Genomic DNA, 16,952 nt, shown 5'->3' with positions numbered 1-16,952 from the left:
GTCCTAGAGAAAAGGGCAACGCTTATAATTACTAGTGTATGCCTTTAAATAGAACTGTATGTTAGTTACTAAGTGATAAGAGTTGCTGCGTATATGTTGGTTTAAGCGTTGCGTGTGACCGACACATCAGCGCCGGAGCATATGCCAGGGGGGCACGCGTATACGGGGCTTACCGCGTTTAAGTGAGAAAGTTGTTGCAAAACTTCAAAGATGGCGTCGTTTGTTGCATTTTCTTAAAGGAAGGGAGGATATTTTCACCCGGTAAGCCCCTTTGTATTTATAATTTTTTTAATGAATACGCCGTTTCGGCTCTCCGGTGTTTGTGCTTCCCTCGGTTTTTTCGTTTCAATATCGTAGACGTCGGGATAAAAAAGTTATTGAAGGAAAACCGTCCACAAATCTGTTGTCTACTTACGGGACGTTCGAGAAGTTGGATGTACAAATATCATTTTCTCTTATAATACACAGTATTGACACACGTGAACAGTAAAATATAAATAAAATCATGATTATTTCAATCTACCGACGCCGTTTTATCACTGATAATTAATTTATTGGCAAACAATATTGGTTTAACCCCCTTATTTGGAACTGACTTCCTTTTAAGCACATTTTGGGACCTGACTTCCAAATGACAAACAGCTCTTTCATATGTAAAAGAGCTTGTCATGATCTACCTACATATCTTAAATAAAGAGTATATGTGTACTTCAATATTATAGTTTTATAGCATGTAACGTGGTGCAATATAAGTGTTTTCTTAATCACGTTACTTACTGTAGAATAATAATAATGCTTTTCGAAAAACCTGCCGACCAAATGAATCAATTCACCTATTTTCAAGAAGATGGGTTGTGTGGTGACTGATGTACGAGATAATAGAACGTTTATCAGCCCTTTCAGTAATATTATAATTAATTTTATGTATTTCATGACGTGACGACCTTATTCTGCTATGAACTTTTTTTAACCATTCTTTTACTGTCTTTTCAGATGATGCAGGCTAAAGGGCGAAATAAGTGCATCTTTCGGTGCAGTATATGTAATGAGGAATTTTACATCAGGGGAGGATTGAGATACCATGCCCCATTCATAGACCACATGAGTTTAAATGTAGAATATGCAAGAAAGAATCCTTCAACAGAGCCGGACTAAAACAGCAAATAAAAAACACGAACCAAACAAAACATATACAGCTGATGTTTGTAGTGTTTTTGTTTTATTTATAAAGTCTACATAGACAAGTCTGACATATAATTGCTATTATTGCTACTTACTTACACGTTTTATTCCGTATATGTCATGGTGCTAGTTTCTCGCTTTGTTATGAAAATAAATCATTATCTGTGTTACATCATTTCTTCCTACGATGTCTCTGCATACATTTTCAATTGTATTCAGCACTTACATACATGATAAAAAAAGATTTGGGTCGGATTTAATTCGTTATGCATTTGGCATATTAACATTACTTACGATTAGAAGGCAATGTTAGGAACAAACGAAATAATCTTTCTTAGTGAACCAATACTTTATTCCCTCAATACAACAGTCATAACTAATATGTATTCAAATAGGTATAAAAGAGAAAAAACATACATGTATAACAATTATATTGATAACTCCTACTGAAATCATATCGTGTATTGCATTTGCACAAATCTTTCTATCCACTACAAATTCACTTTTTGCGATTATAATATAGTGACTAACTCAGAACTGGTTTAAAAGAAGGGCGTCCAAAATGTGTCACATCAAAGTCACATACATGTATCAGTATCGTTATGGTAAAACGCGTCAAATGTCATTGTATTAAATAAACAATAAATATTAAAGTTTTCATTAAAAAAAAAACATCCACCGATATGCATCTTCTAAGCAGATGTCAGGTATTCCAAATTGCTTCATGTATTCCGAATCGCAACAATGGCAGTATTTGGTTACATCAACCTTATACTAGTATCAAACCGGCTTAACCCTCTTCTGTTTTTCATTACACTTTTATTGCACGTATATGTGATTGTTTGGCAAGGTACTTCGACGTAATCTTTTTTGTTTGATTGGTGGGTTTCATGTACCTATCGCATTCTAGAGCGGTGCACACTTCGTTACGCCGTCTTTTTTAATCTTGGCATCCTCAACATATATAACTGGCGTCTTGATATCTGAAAATAGTAAGCATAGTATTCCGTTGGATGCATATTCAAACATAAGTATGTCCATATGTGTTAAAATAAAAAGGTAAGAATTACACTGTGTTAATAATACCGTCGAATGTCTTATATTACACACACTAAATGTTAGCGTTAAGTACGCGATAAAACATATAATAATAAAAATTAATAATATAACAATTAATAGAAAAAAAGATTACTCTTGATTTCTTCAAGTGAAAATGTTTTCCAAGACATTCGCACCAATGCGGAATTCATTCACAAAAGTTATTTCGCATAAAACCTTATATAGAAAAGAGCTGTTTATCATTTGGAAGTCAGTTCCCAAAATGTGCTTTAAAGGAAGTTTAGTTCCAAAAATGGGGGTTAACCCGCTATAATTCGGCATTAAATGAATTAATAGACATAACAACGCGTCGAGATAATAAAATATTCGTGATTTATGTTATATTTTACTGTACACATGAACAAATACTGTTTATTATGACAGAAAATGATATTCGAACATCCAACATCTCGAAGGTCAAGAAATTAAACAACAAATTTGTCGACGGTTTTGCTTCAATAACTTTTTTGATCCGACGTCTACGGTATTGAAACAAAAAACCGAGGGGAGCACAAACACCGTAGAGCCGAACGGGCTTATTCATTTAAAAGAAATATAACTATAAACTGGCTTACCTGGTGAAAATATCCGCTACTCCTTCATGAAAAACACTTAAACGACGCCATCTTTGAAGTTTTGCAACAAATTTTTCACTTAAACGCGGTAAGCTCCCGTATACGCGTGGCCCCCGTGATATGCAGTATGGGCGTTTTAGATCCAATTGTCCGTGTACCTGGTATCAGAAATAGATGGAGAGCGCTTAACATGTATATTTGGCTCAATCAGCTACATAGATGTATGATCTTAGATAAGTTATCAAGTAGCTGAACGCATAACGATAACGAAACAAGTGTACGATTATGGTCAAACTCGTATTTTGTTTTAAAACTTTGTCAACAAAAATAGATAAACTGTCTGCCTGATATGAAGCAAAGGTTTAAACGTTCTCATTGTCGAAGTAGGCGTAAATAACTGAAATGACGACCATATTGACAATTTCCGCGTGTTGGATTTTAGGTGTTTTTATATACGTTGACGCGGTAACAGATGACGATTTTCAATCATTGCTTGCCAGGCTTTCTGTGCTCGAAGAAAAACAAGCATTTTCCGAGAAACGAATTGCTGCGCTTGAAACGGAGATTAAGTTGTCACAGAAAAGAATCGCCGACTTAGAAAAATACAAGACATTGTCCGAGAGAAGAGTCGCTACGCTTGAAAGAAAAAATGAAGCACGGAACAGTAGAATAGATGTGTTTGATGCTGTTAAGAAAATGTATGCAAAAACAGCCGCACTTGAAACCAACAACAATAAATACGGCAAGACCCTGTTTTACATGAAAGGCGCCTCGATTAAAAATGACAAAATACAGTCTAACATAAAAACTGCCGTGCCTGAGAATGATTTTGAAGTATTACCAAACCGTAACGGAGAAACATATCCCAGACAGACTGATAATATTGAAATTGCAAATAACTCAACTGCAGGTACCGTTTAGTAATTTGTTTTGAATGTTAATTTTGTTTTTATACAGAAGTACGAATGCTTGTTTTTTTAATATATGCTTAAATACTAAGTTGCTTACTAAATGCACAAAGCTTTAAAAAGACACAATATACGTGTTAGATGTTCATGACGTTTGTTAGAGCACACTCAATGCATGTTGGTGAATTATGATTGACTTCAATCCGTCAGAATATTAGCAAACGTTGAAGCTCTTGCACTTTTTTTTACAGTATTACAGTCTGATCACAGAAGATTTGCAGTACAAGAGAATGTGGCATTTACCGCAATGAGAGTCCCTAATCAACAACACATCGGTATTAATCAGGACATCATCTTTGATCGGGTACTTACAAATGAAGGAGGCGGATACCATCCAAATCACGGTGTTTTTACCGCTCCACAATCTGGCGTTTACGTTATCTCATCGACGATTTTGACTTGGATGAATGGGGAGGTTCATGCTGCCATAGTTCATAATGGAAACGCTGTCGCTCACATTTACGGTCACGGAGACAATGGAAGACACGACCAAAGCAGTCAGACGGTTGTCATAAGGCTAAATGTAGGGGATGAAGTAGCTGTTCAAAATGTTAACCCTCCAGATAATAACATTTGGGGTTACTCGTATTCGTCATTCAGCGGATATTTAGTGTAGATGCAATAATCATGTGAAACCGGTTGATAACACCTGTAAAAATATCAGGTTTCCACATGCTTATCCAACTGTATAAGTTACTCTAAATGTTTTGTCACTTAAAGCCACACACCTTGAAATGCAATACATGGCATTGTAAATGTAAGTATAAATAAGAACCATGTTTTATATATGCCAATTAGAATATATCTGGCCCCGTGTTCAAAAAACATTTTTTGCAATCGAAAATCGATTTTGATTGTCATTTAAAATGGATTTCCATTGTAGTTGATAGGCATAAATGAAAATCGATGTAAGTTAAAATCGATTTTCGATTGCAAAATCGTTTTGTGAACACGAGGCCAGGTTAATAAAAGGTAGAAATCCGTCTCTTTTGCGCTTAAAAACTTAAAAATAATCGCGTTTGTCAAAAATGGACGTATAAGTATAGAAATCCTCCTTTCGGTTTTAAAAATAAAAATAAATAAATTACCTGCTAACTAGGCTATATATTTAATGACCATTTTGCAAACATTCAAATTGCATCTATATGTATTGATAAACATGTACTTCATTTCAAGGTGTGTGACTTTAAAAATATTTGCTTGCGTTCTAAAATTTGCACACACACGCACACACACATACACTCGCACGCTCGCACACACGCACGCGCATGTACGCACGAACGCACACACACACACAAACACACACGCGTACGCACACGCGCACACACACACACACACACACACACACACACACACACACATACTTGTAAAACCTTCCAACCGGGGAAATGTGTTCTAAACCTACCAACCGGGGACCACCATTTCCACATATTCTAGAAAGCTTAAAGTGATAAAGAACATACAAGTTTCGAACCTAAAATACGATTTTGACATAAAAATTATGATAAATAGGGTAATAAATCAAAGAAAATTTTACATGCACACCGGGGAATTATGTGCGTACCAAATGAGGAACTGCGATGTGTGCCAACTGGGGAACGGTGTATACCAACAGGGGTACTAAGTGCGTACCAACTGTGGAACTTCAATGTGTACCAACAGGGGAACTTAGTGCGTTCCAACTGTGGCACTTCAATGTGTTCCAACTGGGGAACGGTGTATACCAGCAGGGGTGCTATGTGCGTACCAACCGTTGAACTTTAATGTGTGCCAACAGGGGAATTGTGTTAACCAAGAGAGGAACTTAAGCGCGCTATCACCGTGGAGCTTCAATAATGTCCAACGGGGAATTTGCGTTTACCAACAGGGGTAATTGTGTGTAATCTTGGTACCGTTGTTAATAGGACAATGGCGTGCACGTTCATGGATAATATTTAAGTTAGTACAAAAATTGAAAAGAATATGTATGAAACAATATTTAAATTAAATATGTTTATCATATGACCTTATATAAGTTATACAAAAATGCCTTATTTGATTGACTCAAATATTATTCACATCAAAATAAGAATAAGAGACAAAACGCAAATCAAACAATACATTAATGACTTCATTAGCTATAAGCCGACTACAAGCATGCAAGTGCTGCATTATACCATAACAATCATGGTGCAATTAATCAACAAATGAATACAATTCGTTCTTAAAACTAAAAAATAATGTTATTTTTTTCAGGCCACGCTATTTGTCAAACCGAATGAAGGAGAGGGGAGGCGGCTTATTTGTTTAATTCCTTTTTTCCATCAGAAAAAAGCATTCACGATTTTCACCTACTATGAAGTTTTTTATCCTAAAAGTAGAACTGCCCATATGCATATAGATTGAGTAGTGTAAATTTTCTTTGTCCTTACTCTGAGATTATAAAATAACTCATGCATTTAAATTAAATTAATCCCCTGAAACAGGTAAACATCAGAAAATTCATTCACACGCATGGCAACTTCCACTTCACTTAAATTGTTTTAAATACATTTATTGCATTTTTAAAAATAATAAAATCTGTAACTTTAAACAATCATGAACGTTTCACAACGAATGTGGCGAGGCCTGAGAAACTAAATAGTTAAGTAAACTAGCAAAACGACTTGATAACAATGCATTTTGACGCGACAGTAACTTAGTCTACGGCGGTAGGTCAATCTGAATAATGATCAGTAGTTATTGTTATAATATATGTATTCCAATTCTACAACTGTGATACCATTACACATGTGCTGTATTAAAAAATACAGTATGTATGCACTTGTTTGAGTAGAGAATGCCAAAAACGGGTTAACGTTAATAATGAACTTACATTTAATTCTACCTGTCGAAATAACAGATTATATTTTAAGGAAAATAGTCACTGGCAATCGCTTTGTTTTCCCTTGCAAACCAAACACCTTTTTTAAGATTTGAATTCACGTATTTTTTTCAAACTACCTTAATGTTAACCAACTTATGTACCTAATTTTTGCATAAAATATAATAGAAAGAGTGTATTTTAAGCACTGAAAAATTATGCCGATGTGTCATCCATATGTTATTTGTTGAAAACAATATAAAAGTAATAATTAATGTTGTTATACACGTATAATCACCGCTGACTTTGACAGCATTATCATTATATAAAAACACTAATAATTAAATATGAACCAAAGCAAACACTTATCAAACACGTAGTTTAATATTATTTTGAATCACTTACATTATAGTATATATACTTACTGGGAGTGCACATGTGGATCAATTGTTAAACCCTTGTTGGTGCCAACTTAAAAATAATATGTACCAACAGGAAAATTATAACAGTGTGACTCAATTCTGAATATACAGAACCAAATCGAACAAGATCAATTTCGCATACATGTCAAAACACTTAATTACATTTCAGATGGCAGATAACATGGTTAACATAATGACTAATCACTTAAAACAACCGACAGTATAGCATCATATCGCAAAGTGTATAAACATTATTAATTATTAGCTTTGTGCCTGCATTTACACATCACATATAAATATATGTTTCAAATATGTTGTGTTCTAGGTAATCTAAGTGTGTGTATATGAAGAGTATTCGAAAAAACAAGTAAATAGCTTGTGTTAGAATGCATAAAAGAGGTCAGTCGCAAACGCGATAAATTGTTTTAACAATATCTTAGTCTGGGAAATGGGTATGTTAATTGATCTTTAACCATAAATGAGAAAAAAAACATAACTAAATCTGGCATCTTAGTAATTTTCATCGTCGTTGAATTATAAACTTCAATAAAAACATGGGAAAAAATGCATAACTCCTCGCGAATTTTTGTAGATCAAGCAATTTTGATATGAAAATATATATAAACATACCAATTATATACACAAAGCAAATATGTGAATTGATAGCTAATGTGAATATCTACACGCAAAACAAATGCACAAAAATCTGTGTAGGAAATTATTGTAATATTTAACAACTATTTAATCAATTCTAGTGCGATATTTACGCAATAAGTTACATTTTGGTAAATGTTTACTTTAAAATAACTATTAAGTACTCAACTACAAGTCAGACACCTGTCATTCAAAACAAATTTTGTAAAATTGACAAAATATTCATTTGTATTCTTCATATTATAGCAGTAGTTTAGCAGTAGTTTTTTTATTTTATTTAAAATGTAAATTTTATCCGACTGAATTTTTTGTGTGCCTTCTCTGAACGTTTAGCCTTCTAGATTGATTTGTTATCATGTTTGCTATATTCATTCATATTCAACAAATTTAGGGTAAAAAATAACTTGTATAGTGAGTAACTCGTAGAAACTCGTAATAGAAAGTACAAAGAAACACTCATTGGCCGAACTATATACCAATCCTAATTTGTTCGGCGATAAGATTATGAACAAATATCGTTTTTGGCAGAACCGTATTAATAAAACATTCAAATACAATAAGCACACATATATCGTTTTCGAAAAGAGTATATAGAACAAGAAAACACAAAAAAATGTGGCAACTTCATCCTTTAACGTATTCTCCTAAACGTGCATTATATGTGTAATATTTTTTTAAGTTAAAAGTCCCCGTCGCTTTTTTGTTTCAATAAAATTTCTGCAAAAGTCTTTGACATTTTTCCAACTTCTGTTGCGAAGGTCATTCTCACTTTCAATTCATGCAAGTATTTCTTTTTTCTCTGGTAATTTACCCATTATCAAAAAACGATCAAAGTGTCTGTGAACAGCTCCTTTTTCGTTTTCACTCCATTGATTGTTGGCTGCTTGTTATGTTCTCCTGGTATTTGAAGTACTCTTTTCTGTACATGGATAATAAAACACAATATGACGTCGCTAACTGCCATTTGTAAGATATTCATATTAAATATATATACTTCAGTACAATTTTTCATAGCAAAATTACGACAAAAGCGTCCAGGTACTTACGGCACCTGATAATGACATAGATGTCACACGACAAATTTGGAAACATTATTTTGCCTAATGAATCAAACAATTACTTTTTTAAAAATTGGCTGAATACACCGACGTAGCATGTCATTACATATACCAGGTTGTTCCAAACATGTTATCAAATTTCGAAAAAGTATACAATGAATATTTTTTACAGATACTAATAAGACAAAATGTATGCACGGTTTAATGAAAGGTATTGTACTTCTCTGGACAAATGTGTTGGAAGAAAAAAGAACTGGTGAACGGACTGTGGTTCACGGTAAATCATGTATGTATTGTGCGGTGGTGGGTATAAAATGAACTATCTTTTCTTACCCATGTCAGAATGTATCGTATAGTAAAATATCGAGTAGACGCTATTGTTTTTTTGTTGTTAAGATAAAATATCAACCAATGTCCATATGTAACACGCAAGTTAAATTTCCTAATGTCTCAGAGTTTCATACACAGTAATTGGCAGCGTATAAGTCTTATACTGAAAATTAAAATTAATGATATTACACTTCTTGGATAAGCGATGATTAACGTTTTTGTGATTATGATGAAGTCGATGTTTATAGACTACAGTGGTTAATACACATGCTCACCAGTTTCATTGACAAGTGTAAATTCTAAATTCTTTGTGTATATGAAGATTTTGAAAGACAAGTAGTTCATAGTCACTACAACTGGTAAACAATATTTTATTCTTTTAAAATTCGCATAACGTGTGCTATAACATGTTAATATAATGATCATCGACGTACGTGTTATGTTAAGCCCAAATACTAATTAGCATCACCCGGAATAAATATTGGCACAATATAATTTAAGGCAAAATTACGCCCATTTCACTGAAGACTAAACCAAACCAGAAAATACCCCTTAGTAGCTTCGACATAGTGAAATATTACAAACCGTCTCATCGACTTCTTCCGTGTGCACGGGGGTTGTTTGTCCTGGTTCCTGGCTGTCCGTAGATCTAGTAGTCATTGTGTTGCCTATTCAAAACAACAATAAAAAATGGTATAACACATAATTTACTCAGGGTTAAAATGTTCGTTATTCATGAAACCATTTAGTACAACACATTGGCATTAATTCTTTGTACAACAATTACAATAATTTCATGATGTTCATAATATGATTTTAAGAATGTGTAGTAATAACAAAATCACTGTGAAACATACCCTTTTTTGTTCCGTACATTTCTGAAAATGCAAAAAAAAATACACATTATCAGACAGAACGCATTTCAAGTAGAGCTTGACGACGTTCAATGATAAACCATTTTAATTCACGGCTGAAAGGTATTTAACGAGAAAATACGCCTTAGTAAGGTAAAATTACGCCCATTTCACTGAAGACAAAACCAACCAGAAAATACGCCTTAGTAGCTTCGACCTTGCGAAATATTACAAACCGTCTCATTGACTTCTTCCGTGTGTATTGATGTTGTTTGTCCTGGTTCCTGGCTGTCCGTAGATCTAGTAGTCATTGTGTTGCCTATTCAAAACAACAATAAAAATTGGTATTACACATAATCTAGTCAGTGTTAGAAAGTTCGTTAGTTATGAAACCATTAAGTACAACGCATTTGTATCAATGCATGTGTAGTAATAACAAATCACTGTGAAACATACCCATTTTTTTGCTCCGTGCATTTCTGACAATTCAAATAACAAATACACATTATCAGACAGACCGCATTAAAGTAGAGCTTGACGACGTTCAATGATTAAACATTTTAATTCACGGCAAAAAGATATTTGAATATCTGTATTTAAAAAGAATAACTCATGAATGAACATGAATGCAATCATGAAACTGATTGGCTATATTTATAAAAATAATAATTCAAAAGACATTTAAAGCTAATTTAAAATGTGATAAATATCAGTGATAAATTCATCACAGATGACGTCTTAACAATAGAATGTACCTTTCTCCATGGAAGTGTTGGTACTCCATAATCATATCGGAGTTCCTCGCCAATTGCAATGTCTCTGTCGGCGAAAGTGCATAGATGGGGAGTTTGGTTGACTTCAACTATTTTCATTACACAATTTTGTTTTGCGTCTCCATTTTCGGCATCATTTATCATTCGACCCTCGTGGAATATATCGTTGGTAGCGTCAATGCTGAATAAGACATTTAAATAAACACTTCTGGTGCTTTAAACTAAAATAACGCGCATGCCAAATTTAATTATTATGGTGAAAAAACTAAAGATTATTCTTCTTCTAATGGCGTGATTTAAACGTTTGATGTGCAAAGTAAAGCTAATTTGTAGTTACCAGCAAGATTTGTCTCTGTATTTAAAAAAGTAAATGAAGCTGCCTTGACCCTCCTGTTCATACTCCTTTTCTAATTGCATGTTTTACTCGTGTTATCAGATCCCCTTTGTATTCGAGAAGAAAGTCTCCTTTTTTAAAAGGCTAAGTGGCAAAGACTCCTTCGCCTGAAATATTTATATTTGTAGACATTTTATATTAATAATCACTTTGGTCAAATAATTGAAGGCTAGATATAGGCGCCAATAGTGTTTTATTCATAAATAATCAATAAATCTTTATGCTACTTCCATACTTCTGCCCAGTATTAAGTAACCCAATAGTCCATGTTTGTTTTCTTCTTTTTAATGGAAAGGGGCTACGATGTTCTTTTATTATTTCTAAACGTGTTTAAACATAACCATATACAAAAATATTTGTACCTATGACATCATTGACGGTTTTTACTTCAAAACCTGGTGGATCAACGTAATTCTGACAGTACGTTCTTGCGAGATCAAGGGGACTTGGACCCTTTTGGCTACTAAATGTTAAAATGGAAATGTCGATGAGAAAAACAACAAGAGCTGTCAGAAAACAGCGCGCTCGACTATTCAAGTGCTTGACAGTATAAAGTAAGCCACCATGGGGAAATTGTTCATATTCAATAAGGTCAAGGTACTATAGTCATATTCTAACTGGAAGAGGACCATAATTGAAACATATGGATCCTATGTCAATGCCATGTTACTTGTGAATATGTTACTATGTCGTAATAAATAAGTTTAAGCCAAACATATTGATCGCTTATGTTTTAAAGAAATGGTTAATTATAGACGATTCTGAGTTCAGGTTTCCACAAAACATATGTATTGAACATTTGTAAAGATATAAAACAAACTAATAAGATTGTATTTCAAGTTGGGGTCATGTTGGTCAAGAAGTATGCAAAATATGAAAGCAGCATGTCAAGGGACAATTAAAATATTTGAGGTGGTAAGCAAACTTTAACAAAGAATTATTAATAATATGCATATTCTAAGTGAAAAAAGGGGCCATAATTCTTACAAAATGTTGTTTACAGTAGTCTGCTCTTGTTTATAGATTGGGGTCATGTTGGTAAAGAAGTATGCAAAATATGAATGCAATATGTCAAGGGACAAAGAAAATATTTAAGGTGGTACGCAAACTTTAACATAGAATAACCAATAGTATGCATATTCTAAGTGAAAAAAGGGGCCATAATTCTTACAAAATGCTTTTTACAGTTGTCTGCTCTTGTTTATAGATTGGGGTCATGTTGGTAAAGAAGTATGCAAAATATGAAACCTTATGTCAAGGGACAAAGAAAATATTTGAGGTGGTACGCAACTTTAATAAAGATTTATCAATAATATGCATATTCTAAGTGGAAAAGGGGCCATAATTCTTACAAAATGCTTGTTACAGTTGTCTGCTCTTGTTTATCGATTGGGGTTATGTTGGTAAAGAAGTATGCAAAATATAAAAGCAATATGTCAAGGGACATAGAAAGTAATTGCGGTGGTACGTAAACTTTAACAAAGATTTATCAATAATATGCATATTTTAAGTGGGAAAAGGGGCCATAATTCTTACAAAATGCTTGTTACAGTTGTCTGCTCTTGTTTATAGATTGGGGTCATGTTGGTAAAGAAGTATGCTAAATATAAAAGCAATATGTCAAGGGACATAGACAATATTTGAGGTGGTACGCAAACTTTAACATTCCAACGCTCACGCTCACGCTAACGCCGACGCCGGGGTGAGTAGGATAGCTCCACTATATATATATATATAACGTAAAACACTGTAGAGCTCTAGGCAGTTTTCGTTATATATATATAACGAAAAACTGTCTAGAGCTCTACATTGTTTTACGTTTATTTAAAAAATATATTCGTGAAATATGTACCGTAAAACAAGCTTTGTAATCAAATGATATTAATATAAATCGATCTTTAGAATTCGTCTTCCAGTATTACTTTAAAGTTTACATAAAAACGCTTTTTAATAGCAATTGAAAGTTGTAAACATAATTAAAAAGCTTACCTTAGTTTAATGCGTTTGTTCGCTCGAAACTCCATTTTTCCAACTTACTTTCACTAAATGATATAAATACCGAGTGTATGATTTTTAAACAGCGCAACCGGGGAACTGTTATAAGCCTGGATACACACTCGATTGTAATTTGGTCAATATTTGTGTATATTTTGTGCATGCCACAAACCCGCTAATCGGGGAAGGCGTTGGATTTCTAATTTAAATTGACAGTTTGGTATTTCATACACGTAGATTAGAGATTTTCGCCTAAAACCAACCGGGGAATTCCCCGGTTGGTAGGTGTTCCCCGGTTTGTTGGTGTGTATTCATACGATTTTCCCCGGTTGGTAGGTTTTACAAACTCACACACACACACACACACACACACACACACACACACACACACACGCACGCACGCACGCACGCACGCACGCACGCACGCACGCACGCACGCACGCACGCATGCACGCACGCACGCACGCACGCACGCACACTCACGCACGCAACGCACTTACGCACGCACACGCGCACGCACGCACGCACACACACACACACACACACACACACACACACTTTTATGTTTAATGTCACCTGTCTGACGATTATAGTTTAATATGCTTTAATTCAAACGTTATATTACAAAAGTGAAATCAACTGTGGAAATATTTCATTCTTGACTTTATTTGATTTGTAGCTTTTATACATCTTGAGTCATAGCGAAATTATTTAAATTCGTTTTATCGCGTTTATTTAGGCACGTTTTAAAAAAGGCAAGAGACATTTGATTATTGTTTTGAACGTGGTATTACATAACAAAACACTACTTTTTAAAACGAAGCGAGTAAGCATTATTGGCTCTACTTGACATCATACCGAAAATGATACACAAAAAACATTTTGTACTTATTGTTTACTTAATATGACCATTTCAAATGCATAATCTTAAAGCTTTCAGGTATAACAAGTATATATAACCGGTGTACATGTCAATTATCCCACATAACGCCAATCTAACGTTCCGCTGACAATTAACTTATGGCTGATGATCGCGCTGTGAATAAGAAAATAATTGTATGTTTTTTTTTCCGTTTAAAAAAGCGACTGTACAATTTAGCTTTGAACTCGGCATTTTATTTTCTAGCATCGCGATTCGGTTATCATATTGTGCTCAAAGTCAACAGTGTCCCGGTTTAATGCGGCTAACATGCTGGATAACGCTTGTACTGTGCTCATATTGGCCGAGAAAAGTACAGAAAAATAGAGAATCGACCTCAGGGAAATAACTTACGGTAAGAGCAGATCTAGGACAAATACTGTTTACACAACAGCAATCTTATCTTAGTTGATACCTTAAACTTGTTTCCCAAAGTGTTTGCAAATATGAAAAATTAACCAAACCTCTAGACTACTTCGGAGATGTTCAACTGTGCGTGACTCTCAAAAATTGAAAACGCCATTTCCAATCAGGAATCGCTCAAAGCACTCACATGGATAATTTCGTAGAACCTTTTATTATCTGCAGGTCATCAGACAAATGACCCATACACATTAATCGAAACATCTCCAACACGTAATAATGTATTTACAATGGCTCTATAAATGTTTTGAAATTAGGCTTTTTTGTATAGGTTATTTTTTATCATTAAGTAGCACCAGATATGATAAAATATATTTAATTGAAATAAACACGGTATGAAATTCTAGTTGTAGCAGCAAAAGAGAATTGCATCCCCTTTTTGTGGTCTTTTTTAAGGCATGTGAATTTGAATATTATAAGGCACACACCAAAACACACATGAGAGCACACATTGAGTCACCGTCTTCGAACGATGAATGCAAACTTTAATGACACATGTACATCCTAACCTAAACAGAAACAAACATGAATTACGGCAAATGATTCCAACTATGTCAATGTTTCCACGGAAAAACTAAGTGGGAAAGAACAAAGACCGCCGTAAGGCGAACTTCAAAAACATTACATGCAAGTGAAGGAATAAATGAGACTATACTTAATAAAGATTGACAATGATACATAATACACACTATTTAATGCTTATACGTTAACCCGCCTTGAAGTAAGCATTTTGGTTAAAACTTACAGCGCAGTCTTACAGTTAATGTAGAACTTCTTTTGCAAGTAAACTTTCAATAATAGCAATTCAGTGCCTCAACTAGACCCTGATAAGTTTACGGCGTGCTAATACAATGTGTAATTTATATTTATAAAATATACTCGCAGTTCATTTTTGAAAACCAAAAGGAAGCCAATCCGACTTAGAAAAACTACATCGTCATGTCAAATGAAATAGATAAGTATCTTTAAACGAATCACTGAGCTTAAAAGGAAACTGTAAAAAATTGATTCAATGATGTGTTTGATATTGTAGGGCAGAAGAGTCTGATTGAGAAAATGCACTATGTAACACAATAATGATTCTGTTTATTTTGTTAAGGAAAAACATGTAAGATTAAAAACTATGTGATTGGAAAAAACTCATGATCGAAAACGACTTCTAAAAACTAAAAAGGAGTCGTTAAGATAAGAGATTCGTATATTGTTATTTGGTACGAAAATAGAGACAAAACCTGTATGCATGGATGTGTTGTACATTATCAAGCGTTTGTTTTCACTATCCTACGTTAGTTGCTTAGTGCAACAGGTTATATAAAATGTTTTTTGATCCCAAAGATCGGAGCCCTATTCGGGAAACAAAACCACATACTAGTGTGATAACAATTGAGGTTAAGAATTGGTTGTGTAATCATGGGGGCCAATCATTTGGGGCCAGTTGGATGAACGTGACACTTTGCATTAATATAACATATATTTCTTTTAAATAATTCCAGTTGTTAGGGTTGATACATTGATACATTGTAATGTCATTTTCTGTGTAAGTTATTTAAATGTTGATCGCGCGTGTGATTGAATTTTGAGCTAGTCGGGTATTTGTTTTGATTGATTCTTAAACCGGAACTTGTATTTAAATTAATTTAAAGGAAAATCAATTAATTAGTGAAGCGATTGAATTTGTGAAATGAAGCGTTTAAGTGTTGTATAGTAAACATAATGTTGATGTTAAATTAAAAATGTCATTATCACTTCAATTACAACATATATTGAATTACGTTTTCTTATTTAATATATGAGGTGACTGACACAACAAATACATTACGCTATTAAAGCAGACGAACAGTCGATGGCGCTGTCTTGTGATAGACCTTATTCTTAGTAAGACCGTCTCTTAAACATCAATAGCTTTATACGGCCGTATGTTTGAACTATTAAATTTATGAAACGTATTCACGCGTTTTTTGCTTCTTATTAGCGTTTTAACCATGCTTTTTGTCTGAACGTTCTCCATGCCGTAACTGAAAACCGACACCCGAAAATGCAATAAGGTTATATGAAACACATTTTATTTTTTTGTTTTTCATTTTAAATATAAGTACAGCTTTAAGCTTTTGTGTTCATGAGCTCAACTTGTAAAATATTGTTTAAGATACTAAATTTCGGAACCATGTCCAAGATACACAACCACACACTAGTCAAACATAGTGCAACAGTAGACATATACCCAACTGAAAAAGCGGAATATACATAACATCAATAAATCCGACATCTTTCTGCAGCCCAGAAAAGGCGTGTGTAAAGGACCCGGATACTATGTAAATTCTTATTCCCAAGAATGAAAGTTATCTTTAACAATGCGACGTAATACCCAATATAGAGACAACCCGAAAACCAATACTATCGTATTTGATAATCATCAAGCAACATACCTTAAGGTACACTAAGTGCCTTTTAACGATAATTCCAAA

At 33.9% G+C, this 16,952-nt stretch overlaps 1 protein-coding gene and 1 long non-coding RNA gene across 6 annotated transcripts; one reads left to right on the top strand and one right to left on the bottom strand.

Moving 5' to 3' along the window:
- Positions 1 to 3,172: 3,172 nt before the first annotated feature.
- On the top strand, positions 3,173 to 4,864 carry LOC127842479 (caprin-2-like). Its single transcript, XM_052372008.1, has 2 exons — positions 3,173 to 3,765; positions 4,015 to 4,864. Exons 1-2 carry the CDS (start codon positions 3,258 to 3,260, stop codon positions 4,437 to 4,439), a joined length of 933 nt encoding a protein of 310 aa, XP_052227968.1. The 5' UTR covers positions 3,173 to 3,257; the 3' UTR covers positions 4,440 to 4,864.
- A 3,752-nt stretch (positions 4,865 to 8,616) lies between these two features.
- Positions 8,617 to 13,532, bottom strand: LOC127842485 (uncharacterized). Of its 5 annotated transcripts, none has more exons than XR_008031662.1 (8): positions 13,140 to 13,530; positions 11,513 to 11,613; positions 11,094 to 11,257; positions 10,739 to 10,937; positions 10,220 to 10,302; positions 9,987 to 10,007; positions 9,715 to 9,797; positions 8,617 to 8,660 (listed from the first exon to the last, which is right to left on the bottom strand). It is a non-coding gene; the product is annotated as an uncharacterized LOC127842485 (long non-coding RNA). The 5 variants fall into 5 exon arrangements; XR_008031663.1 differs by having other exon boundaries at positions 11,513 to 11,610; XR_008031665.1 differs by lacking the exon at positions 11,094 to 11,257 and having other exon boundaries at positions 13,140 to 13,532.
- Positions 13,533 to 16,952: the final 3,420 nt, after the last annotated feature.

This window comes from Dreissena polymorpha, chromosome 8 (assembly GCF_020536995.1).
Source record: "Dreissena polymorpha isolate Duluth1 chromosome 8, UMN_Dpol_1.0, whole genome shotgun sequence".
Lineage (NCBI taxonomy): Eukaryota > Metazoa > Mollusca > Bivalvia > Myida > Dreissenidae > Dreissena > Dreissena polymorpha.
Note: the sequence above shows the minus strand (reverse complement) of the source record. Positions and strands in the feature narration are given on the sequence as shown.